Below are 11,266 nucleotides of genomic sequence, written 5' to 3'. Positions count from 1 at the left end.
ATAAAATAAAATACAAAATAAGTAAGAACACAAAGCTTTCAATTTAATAACCACTTAAAGCTCTTTACTGGTTTAAGAGAAATACAAGGCCCATTTTTCTAGAATCACCTGGCCTCTCTAAGCCTTGCAAATGAAACTGAATTTCTCACTTGATACTTGGCTATCACTTGCAGTCATGAAAACCAAGAATTTGTTATGTCACTGTGTATTGCTTGTTACCTGAAATCCACACTAGGCTGGGATCAAGGGTTGAATCTTTCATGATTTTCTCCATAACCTGTGTGCTTCTTATCCCACACCAAACTAAGCTTTTTTTCTAGAGCTCTGCAATTTACAGTTAGTATATGAGAGCAGTTCTCAAAAATGTAGTCTCTGGACTAGCAGCTCCAGCAGCACCTGGGAACTTCTTATAAATACACATTCTCAGGCCCCACCCTGGACCTGATGAATCAGAAACTCTGGAGTAGGGCTCAGCAATCTGTGCTGCAGTAATCCCTCCAGGTGTTCAAGAACCTCTGGCATACAGCAGGTAGAAAAATGTGTTTCCTTCTGTAGGTCCAAAACCAGGGATACTATATGTTCTGTCTCTATATGAAACAATGACATGCAATTAAAAGACATAAATCTCCTTCCTGCTCCCACCTTCCAGCCAATGTGTTTTATTTTTATGAGTTAAATAAGAAAACAATCAGAGATTTCGTCTAAATCGCACATTTACAGGTATCAGTTCTCATCCAGCCTGATCTTATCCAATATCATTTATATTCTCTTACATGTGAAGTTTTAGAGAAGGATCTTCACAATGTAAGACTCAGGCACACTAGGAGTTCTATAATAAAACACCAAGTAGATCAGAATGTCCAAACTTACTGGAGAAGAAAAGTGGAATCATTGGCTATATTTTCAAATGGCAATAAACAGGAAATTAAAGTTTTGAATTTTTTTCACCTTCATCCTTCCAAGTTAATAGAATTAAGCCAAAATACTTGTCTTCCAAAGCCTCTAGCCAGGCCAAATTTTACTATATTACTTCTTGCTTTTCAATGGCTATAAACAGACTCCTGGTAGGCACATTTGGTATACCTGCAAAGATGAAGAACTAAACAGTTCCATCTGTTCAATACTGAAACAAAAGTCCTGCAAACCTCGGATGGTGAGTGTAATACTTCAGCACTAGCACCAAAGCCTCAAATATGAAAAGATACCAAGAACACCACTAGCAAACAAAACTAAACTCTCGGCTGGGAGCTCTAGTTCATGCCGTAATCCCAGCACTTTGGCAAGCAAAGGCGGGAGGATTACTTGAAGCCAGGAATTCAAGAGCAGCCTTGGCAGCATAGTGAATTCACACCTCTACAGAAAGTTTTTAAAATTAGCTGGGTGTGGCAGCACACTTCCTGGGGCTGCTGTGCCATTGCTGGAAACTTCTCTGTGGAGAGTACCAAGTACTTCTACCTGTAGCATTTTCCCTGGCTGGAATCCTGCAATTATCACAGTAGCCTGAGATCCAAGAAGGCAGGGCAGGAGCATCGTGTCCCCTTCCCAGCAGGTGCAAGGGAGGCTGGGGGGTGAGGCACAAGCCCGTGGGAGGGTGAGGAGCAGGAGGGATGCATGGTGAGCCTCTGTTGACTGCTTGCTGCCTCAGCTGGAAGGTCAGGACCCAATGTCTATTACAGGTTAAATTACAGAAGTATTTCAGATTTTGGATTTTTTTCAGATTTTGGAATTCGAAAATCTGAAATCCAAAAGGCTCCAATGAGCATTTCCTTTGAATCTGGCCTTCGAACATCATGTCAGCACTCAAACAGTTTTGGATTTTGAAGCATTTCAGATTTTGGATTTTCGGATGAGGGATGCTGTATTATCTTCTGAATGAGGCCACTCCTTCAGGAAAGCCCAGAGCTTGGGGACATGGAGCTGCAGACCAAAGACGTGATTTCTGTAGTGGCTTTCAGTGCGGAAGGGCCTGCAAAGTGGTTTAAAGCAAGCCACAAAATAGGAAACCCAATATTTAGCTAATGGAACTCTGATAAAACCTGCTCAAGATGTCTGTCTCTACTAATTCAGATGGAGCCAAGCCAAAGCATCATTATTATTTTAAAAAGGCACCAATCCCTCTGCAAAAGCACTGAATTATATCATGATACAATTATCAATTGTACCATGAATCACCGACAGTGGCGGTCTTTTAGGGATATGAAGAAGGGGTTTTCACAATACATCGCATGACACACCATCTTCCAAATCTCTAAACATTTCTCTCCACAGCCCAGTCCTCTCCATAGTTGTCCAAATCCCTCCCTCTTTTCTCTTGTTGTCTCCAAAACTCAAAATCATGCTCTGACTTTCTATATCCCACCCTCCCCTTCTTGGACCACCTGGGAAGCCCCCCGCTTCCCCGGGGTGTCCCCTCCTCCCCTTCTGGGTTCACTCATCTTTCCTCAGATGGACCAGTTCGGCCTCTCTTAGTTTCTCCAACTCTGCATCTCAACCTTTCTCCCTTCACTACGCAATAATGTCCAGGAGGCAAAGAGTCCACAAACCTGGGAACCTCCCTTTCCAGAAGGGAGGAGAGAGGTGACTACAAATATTTGGTTATGATTTTCTTCCCTGCCACGCCTGTTTTCATGGGCAGTGCTGAGCCCCAGTCCTGGCAGAGCTCAGAACCAGGCTCTCATGAGCTGGGGCAAGTGGGGCCTAGGGAGCCTCTGGGTTGAGGACCTTGCACCCCACTCTGCAGCTGCCCTGCTGATTTGGCTCATGCAACCTCTCCTCCCGGGCTCAAGCGATCCTTCTACATCGGTCTCCCAAGTGGCTGGGATTTGGGCTACCACGTTTGGCTAATTTTTGTATCTTTTAGTACAGATGGGGTTTCACCTGTAGCCCAGGCTGGTCTCGAACTCCTGGGCTCTAGTGATCTACCCTCCTCAGCCTCCCAAAGTGCTGGGATTACAGATTTGAGCCACTGCGCCCGGCCTTGTGCCAGCTTTTAAATATCAACAAGGACAGATTAGAGAACAGTGGAAGAGGGTGAGCAGCATGATGAGGTGATACAGAAATAATTTCACATGAAGAACTGGGCATGCTTGGACTTTTTTTTTTTGTCTTTTTTTAAGCCATTCTGGGTTGGGTGCTGAGGCTCACACCTGTAAGCCTGTAATCCCAGCACTTTGGGAGGCTGAGGTGGGTGGATCACCTGAAGTCAGGAGTTCAAGACCAGCCTGGCCAACATGGTGAAACCCTGTCTCTACTAAAAATATAAAAAATTAGCTGGACGTGGTGGCATGTGCCTGTAATTCCAGCTACTCGGGCAGCTGAGGCAGGAGAATCGCTTGAACCTGGGAGGCGGAGGTTGCAGTGAGCTGATACCGTGCCATTGCACTCCAGCCTGGGCAACAAGAGTGAAACTCTGCCTCAAAAAAAAAAGAAAAAAAAGAAAGAAAGAAAGAAAAAAGAAAAGAAAATATATCTATGCACCAGAGCTCAACACTAGGTTAGGAGCATTTCTGAGATTTGGAGCTATTCAACTATGGAAGTTCCTGGCACATACATCAGGTATTCACAATACCCTTTCTCAGGTGTTTGGTCACTGCTAGTGAGCCTGCCTGGATCAGTGTTTCCTAAATGGCAGTCATTTGCATCTTTGCATTTTTGGGGGGGGGGTTGTGGGGGTATATCCCATACCAGATTTTTAAAAAATTGACATTAAAAATACATGTATAAAATGTGTAAAGTGCACTAATCTAAAGTGCACTGGATGTATTTTTTATTGATGTACATACTTTTGTTATCCATCACCCAGGTCAAAATACAGAATCAGCACCACAGAGGGTTCCCTCCTCCTCCTTCCCAGCCAATAATCTTCTCCTCCTACCTAACCAACTGTTCTTACTTCAATCACTGTCAACTAGTATTTTACATTCTTGAACTGCATATAAAGTGTCTCAAGTTTTACTTAACACTTTTCTTGAAAAACACTTGTTTTTTGCCACTTTTTATTTGACCTAAGAAGTAACATTAATGAAACAATGATTTGACGTGATAGGCATTTCCCTCCTAATGAGCACTAAAACACTTAACTATTTGAAAAAAGAAGTTTCTCCGTGTACCAACTAATATATTCTCGTCGGCCGCCGTTGGTACACGGACCACATTTTGTTTCTCAAAGCAATCCGATGATTTCTGAGGTCCTTTGCAGCTTGAACGCGGAACGACTGTGGTGATCGAGTAGCCAAAAGTTCACGGAATGCACTGTCACAATTGTGATTCCGCCATAGCGCCGTGCATCCATCCAACACTTGTTTAATACCTATATTTAATACCTAATACCTTAGACTGTCCTAGGCTGTGGACGCAGAAGACTCAACCCCACTTCCTGAGTTGAAGTGGGGGAAATAGAGGAGTAAATCATTTCACGATGTGTGGTTAAATGCTACAGCTCAGGTAACCACGAGCACACAGAGAAAGGGCAGTTTCTAGAAACAGGGCGGAGAGGAGACCGTGAGTGGGCATTTCCCAGAGCAGTCTCTGCCAGCCACCCTGCTGTGATCACTTTGCCACAGAGCAGCCCCGGCGGTCAACCTCAGCCTCCCTGCGCAACCTGAGCGCCCCGCCCAGGTGCCTTACTATTGGTCTCGTGGAGCGGGATGGGCAGCTCTGCCGTGCAATCCCAGCTCGCAGCCCTTGCTCCGCGTGTACTCACGGGAGGACTCGCAGACGTTACTGCCCTCTTGCGTGCCCCGGCCACCCCCGGGCAGCTTGTAGCCGGTGCGCGGGGTGGCTGGGGCTAGGTGCAGAGCTGTCGCGGAGCCGGAGCAGCAGCGGTGAAGCCCCTCGGCTCGGCCGAGACCGCCGTGCCCATCGCTCGCCTCGGTTGCCGCCGCTTTAGCCGCAGCCGCTGCTGCCGCCGCCGGGGGAGAGGCAGCCTATTGTCTTTCTCCGCGGCGAAGGTGAGGAGCTGTCTCGGCTGGGCCCGCGGGGGAGCCCCGGGAGCCGCACGGTGAGAGCGCAACTTAGTTGGCGGAGTTGGGGGAAGTTTTGTGATTTGAGGAGGGGTCGGGGTGCGGAGCGCGGCCCGTCCCCTGCGGCCGCTCGGTGGGGCGGGCCCCAGAGGAGGGTCGGGGGCTGCGCGGGGCTTCAGGGGCGGGCGGAACGGATGGGTAGCCGGGCGGCGCGGGGACCTCAGCTTTGCGGACCCCTCCTCCCTGCGCATCACCCTTCTCCCGCATTGTCTGCTTGGGGCTCGGCGCGCCTCCCACTCCGCAGCCCAACTTGGGGGCCGTCGCCGCTTTCCGGATGGGGGGCGCGCCCGGCCGCGGATGGCCCCGAACCCTTGCCCCGGGTCCCCGGGTTGGCGCCGCTGGGGCGGACTCAGTCCTCCCCTGGGGCGGGCGGCCGCGGTGTGGAGTCCGCGCCGCGAACAAGTGCTGCGGGCGCGAGGGAGCGGCTCCCCGGGGCCGACGCGGACGGTAAACCTGTCCGGCGGCGCCCGCCTGCTGGGGCCTCTCCGCTGTTTCTCGCGGGCGCGGCCCGGCTGAAACTGCGACCGTCGGAGGCGAGCGGCCCTCTGGGACCCGTGCAGCCGGTCCACCTTGCAGCTATACTTTGAGACTAAACAATTTTTTTTTTTTTTTTTTGCAAAGGCAAACCGGTATGTGAAGTTGAAAAAAGCAAAAACCCTCAAATTTTCCTTCTTTCTTTCTTTTTTTTTTTTAATCAAGAAAGGGGGTAGATAGGTTTGTTTTGTTTTGGAAATAGTTTTTATAGCAGAGTGATACCGTCACATTTAATGATCCTACTGTGAATTCAAGAATTCACGATGAAAGTTGGATTGAGCGGTATTTTGGTGTTCATTCTTTGCTGATACTCATTAATGAAGTTAGTTGGAGAGTTTATTGCTTCAGTACAGTAAAAACCAGTGTGCCTTTTTTTTTGTTACTACTCCCCCCTCCCCGCGTTGTTTTATTTTTCGAAGAAGCAATTTATTCAGTTTTTCTAAGCCACGGGATTGCCCAGATGAGGACAAACGGTGCAGTTCTTGAAAGGTCATTATTGGCAAGTTTGTGAGGGAGCTAAGATGAGTTGAGATAAACCAGTGTTACTGTTCTTGTATTCTGTCGTGGACTCTTGGGGATTTGCAGGCTGCATTCAGTACAAGTCTGGTCCAGTTTTGGGTGCACGTATTCCACTGAATTTGGTTCGTGTGGCTTATTATATGAACATGATTCTGTTTCACTTCCCCAGATGGAACTAGCTTAAATGTCTATCATTTATAGTGACAAATGATCAAAATGGCTAGAGTGTCATTTATTAACTTCAGTTGTATTCCTTTACCTTACCTTCTGCTAAATGAAAAAGAAAAATTAGACAAATACTGTGTGCGTCAGTTTGCTCTGAGTGATTTCTCGTGCTAAGTGAGTCCTGTGGAGAAGCGTTCCTGGGCTTTTCTGGTTTGGTGGGCCTTGTGTTATAAAACCAATTTTCTTCACCTGATGAAGCTAAAGACAAATTTTCTTCAGGCACAGGCATTGCCCTTTTAAACTACAGAGCCACTTGTAGGATTCACAATACTCACTCAATGGCTTCCCTTCCTGGCAGTGTGGTTTTGTGTGTGTGTGTGATTGTGGGGAAGGAGGTTGACAGAGGTTGGAAGGGATTGTCAGGGAGGGACATCATGTAAGCAAGTACTAACAACATAACGTGACGAGGGCACCAGTTGCTTTCCTTCTGTGGGCGGTGATGGCATGTTATACTGTAGGTACTATTGTTGTAGGATTTCCCACAGTTCGTTTGCCTTGACTAAATGGTAACTGCACACATACTATACTATAAATGGACTCCTCCTCTAGTCCTTTAACTCCTTGAGGGCTGTGATAGACCTTATTTAACTTTGTACCCTCTTTGCCAGTGGTCTTAACATAGTGCAGGCACGGTATGTGTTTGAATTGGGTAAATTACTTTTACTGCCTAGTGGTAGCTGGTGTACACAGGAGAGGGCCACCAACTCTGGGGACTTGTCCAAAATGACAGTTCCCTTGCAGATCTCTGATGAAATTTACTTTAAAAGGATTTCTAACCTTTTTTTTAATCTGTCGGTTATTTTTTGAAAAGAAGTGGGGCTTAACTAGTGCTCTAAGGATTTTAACAAGAGATTCCGATTTAGAAATCTGTCCCCCCTTTTGGTGAAATTATTATTTTTTTAGAGTCGGAATCTTCACTGTTGCCCAATTGTCTCCCGGGGTCCCAAGCCGTCCTCCCACCTCAGCCTCCCACAGTATTGGAATTACAGACGTGAGCCACCCCACCCAGCTGGCGAAATTATTAAAATTGTAGTGAAAACTCTGCCTCCATTGTGAAATTGGAAAAAAATTAGAAATTTTAGAAGAAAGTACGCCCTTTGGAGCTAGGTAGAGTTCAGATCCCCGCATTTCCATTGAGTAGTTGCATAGCCTCTCAGAGCTTCAGCTTCCTACTCCTTAAGGGTTAGTAACATGCTTTGCAGTGTTGTTAGGAATCAGTGAAACTGTGTGAGATACTTAACTGCAGTATCTAACATGGAGTAGGTAGCTATTTCCTGGTAGCTGTAATGATAATAATTTTGATACGTTTTTACATGACTTAAGCATTCTGAAAAGTCTGATGCTTCTGAGTATGGAGGCTTAGCTATTTCTTTCATAAAGAAGGGGCCCTGAGACTTGTGAGTCTTATCCAAATGCATTTCTTCACAGGTGTCAGATGAACTGAAGGATAATGGAAACAATAGCAAATTTATCTTCTCAGTCACCTGTGAGTCTTCCTTTGCGAGTGGGACTTGCAGAGTACTTGGTAGGGTAGAGCTCTTTGTGACTATGCTATTTAGGAAATGGTGAGAGATGGATTGTTTTCAGTACATCAGTCATAAGAGGATATGAGTTAGTTCCAACTTTCCTTATTTTACCTTAGTCTTGACAAATAACAAGTATGGATTATGTCTGTATTTCTGAGACTTGTTTAAGGTAGAACTGGACTGGGTGTTAACAGTGTTAGTTCAGTAGAGACATGAGCAAATCACTCACTTCCCCTTCAAGATAACACTTTCAAGGTGCCACCATTTGCAGAAGAAAGCAGTGATTTAAAGCAGCTATACTAGCACAGTTTAGAATACTTACACTACCTGATGGAGTAGATACATTCTAGAAATATTTACCTGTAGTGGGAGTTGAACAGTGAGAACACACGGACACAGGGAGGGGGGAACATGACACACTGGGGCCTGTTGGGGGGCTGGGGGAGGGATAGCATTAGGAGACATACCTAGTGTAGATGACGAGTTGATGGGTGCAGCAAACCACCATGGCACGTGTGTACCTATGCAACAAACCGGCACGTTCTGCACATATACCCCAGAACTTAAAGTATAATAATAAGAAAGAAAAATAAATATTTACCTGTTAAGGACATTTCTGTGTATTTTATTCCATCTTTCCAATAGTTTTCTTATGAAGAGATTATAGTAAACCTTTGAACTTAACAGATTGAGGGTAAACCTTTAAAAAATATGTTTGGTAACACTTACAGATTGAGGGTAAAAACATTCCTGACAAAGCTAGGCGAAGACACTTGGACTTTTTTTTTTTTTTGAGACGGAGTCTCGCTCTGTCACCCAGGCTGGAGTGCAGTAGCACGATCTTGGCTCACTGCAACCTCTGCTTCCCCGGTTGAAGCGAATCTTCTGCCTCTCCCGAGTAGCTGGGACTACAGGCACACGCCACCATGCCTGACTAATTTTTGTATTTTTAGTAGAGACGGGGTTTCACCATATTGACCAGGCTGGTCTTGAACTCCTGACCTCGTGATCCACCCGCCTCAGCCTCCTAAAGTGCTGGGATTACAGGCATGAGCCACTGCACCCGGCCGAAACTTGGACTTTTGATGTTTCCTTCTTTTAAAGTTAACATCTAGCACTTGAATAGACTTGGTTATTACTGATGGGGACAGGCATCCATTTGGAAGTAGCTTCCCTCTCTCTCTCTTTCCCAGGTTAGGCTGTCTTACTGCTGTAAATGGGGAGAGAAGAGAAAGCCGTGGGTGGAAGAAAGTGTTTCATGGCCTGGTGCGGTGGCTCATGCCTGTAATCCCAGCACTTTGGGAGGCCGAGGCGAGTGGATCACTTGAGTTCAGGAGTTCAAGACCAGCCTGGCCAACATGGTGAAACCCCGTTTCTACTAAAAACAGAAAAATTAGCTGGGCATGGTGGCGGGCACCTGTAATCCCAGCTACTTGGGAGGCTGAGGCAGGAGAATCACTTGAACCCAGGAGATGGAGGTTGCAGTGAGCCGAGATTGCACCACTTCACTCCAGCCTGGTCGACAGAGCGAGACCTTGTCTCAAAAAAAAAAAAAAAAAAAAAAAGGGTCCCACTCAGTTGCCCAGGCTGAAACGCAGTGGCAGGATCACTGCTCACTGCAGCCTTGAACCAAGTGGTTATCCCACCTCAGCCTCCCAGGTAGCTGGGATCACATGCATGCACCGCCATGCCTGGCTAATTTTTTTATTTTTGTAGAGACAGGGTCTCTCTATGTTGCCCAGCCTGGTCTCAAACTCCCGGGATGAAGCAATCCTCCCACCATGGTCTCCCAAAGTGTAGGGCTTAAAGGCATGAGAGCCACCATGCCCAGCCTGCTGGGGTTTTTGATTGACATTGCATTGAAACTGGAAATCAGTTAGGAGGCAACTGACATTTTAATAATGAGCCATGAACATGGTATATCTATTTATTTAGACCTTGTTAGATTTTTCGTCAGTGTTTTGTAGTTTTTAGCAGTTGGATCTTGCTTGTATTTTGTAATCTTACACATTTATTTCATGTTTGTGGTACTGTTGTGAATGATACTTCTCAATTTCCAGTTGGTGATTGCTAGTATATAGGAAGATGATTTTATGTTATATGCTGACGTTGGATTCTACAACCTTGCTAAACTCATTTTTAGTACTAGGAGCTTTTTTGTAGATTTTTGGAATTTTGTGCATAGACAGTAATGTCACTGGCAAATAAGGGCAGTTTAATTTCTTTGTTTTCACTTTGTATACTTTTATTTCCTTTTTTATTTTTGAGACGGAGTTTCTCTCTTGTTGCCCAGGCTGGAGTGCAATGGCGTGATCTAGGCTCGCTGCAACCTCTGCCTCCTGGGTTCAAGCGATTCTCGTGCTTCAGCCTCCCCAGTAATTGGCATTACAGGCGCCCGCCACCACGCCTGGCTAATTTTTGTATTTTTAGTAGAAATAGGGTTTCACCATGTTGGCCAGGATGGTCTCAAACTCCTGACCTCAGGTGATCTCCCCGCCTCGGCCTCCCAAGATGCTGGGATTATAGGTGTGAGCCACCGCTTCCGGCCTAAGAGGACACAGTTTCTTTGGCTTATTAAGAGGTATTTGGTTAGTGTTAGACCGGGGGTTGGTACATTAGAGCTTGCTGACTGGATGTACCATGCTGCCTCTTTTTATAAATGAAGTTTTATTGGAACACGGCCACACCCATTCATTTACATATTGTTTAACAGAGACCATATGACCTACAGACCCTAAAATATTTACCACTTTGCGCTTCGCAGGCATTTTGCTGGCTACTGCTGTGGACACCAATTTTAATTTAGGTAGATAAACTTTTTTGTAGCTTCTGAGGTTTTGCATTAATTTGCTCAGGCATATAGGTTGGTGGAAGTGCTTTCCGTTCCTTCTCCCAAACCAATCACACAGCCATATAACTTCATGCCTGAGTTTCTGTGTGGTCCTCTATAGTGAGTGAGTTTTTACATACTTCTTTGCAGCAGCATGAATTTCAAAAATCTCAACGCTTTTGCTCTTGCTAATCTTTGTAAACTTTGCACACCCAGTGCTGGTACATTCTGATGATAGTGTCCACACTGCACTGTATGAAGAAAAGACTGATGATTATTTATATTAAAATGCAGGAAGAGAATTGTAGCGGCAACTTTTGCTTCTCTAATCAGCAGCATCATAAGAGACTTACTATGTGTGGGCAAGGGGGGAGAATGTTAATTTATACATTGAGATAGTTGTATTAAAATTGAGTGACTCTTACTGTGACATAAAGTGAATGTGTCTCTCTTATACAGCAGAAAACTATTAAATTTGTTTTTTCTCAGCAGTATAAAATAAAGTGGAAAATGTGGGAAGAATACAAATCCTTAACTTCTGTGCTTCTGCTTATTTCACACCCCTCAAATTTCTGATTCCTTTCAACTGTAGCTGGCCTTACTACTGAGTG

The 11,266-nt window shown here is 45.6% G+C and overlaps 1 protein-coding gene across 1 annotated transcript in view; it reads left to right on the top strand.

Annotated features, from left to right (window-relative positions):
• The first annotated feature begins 4,646 nt into the window (after positions 1-4,646).
• LOC134729056 (A disintegrin and metalloproteinase with thrombospondin motifs 7-like) overlaps positions 4,647-11,266 on the top strand; it is a 52,158-nt gene continuing 45,538 nt past the window's right edge. The window contains 2 exon segments of the mRNA XM_063596505.1: positions 4,647-4,694; positions 4,791-4,999. Coding sequence (XP_063452575.1) covers positions 4,647-4,694; positions 4,791-4,999 — 257 coding nt within the window.

The sequence above is a fragment of the Pan paniscus genome, chromosome 16, assembly GCF_029289425.2.
Source record: "Pan paniscus chromosome 16, NHGRI_mPanPan1-v2.0_pri, whole genome shotgun sequence".
Taxonomy (NCBI): domain Eukaryota; kingdom Metazoa; phylum Chordata; class Mammalia; order Primates; family Hominidae; genus Pan; species Pan paniscus.
The sequence above is the reverse complement of the archived record's forward strand: the minus strand, read 5'-3'. Positions and strand labels throughout refer to the sequence as shown.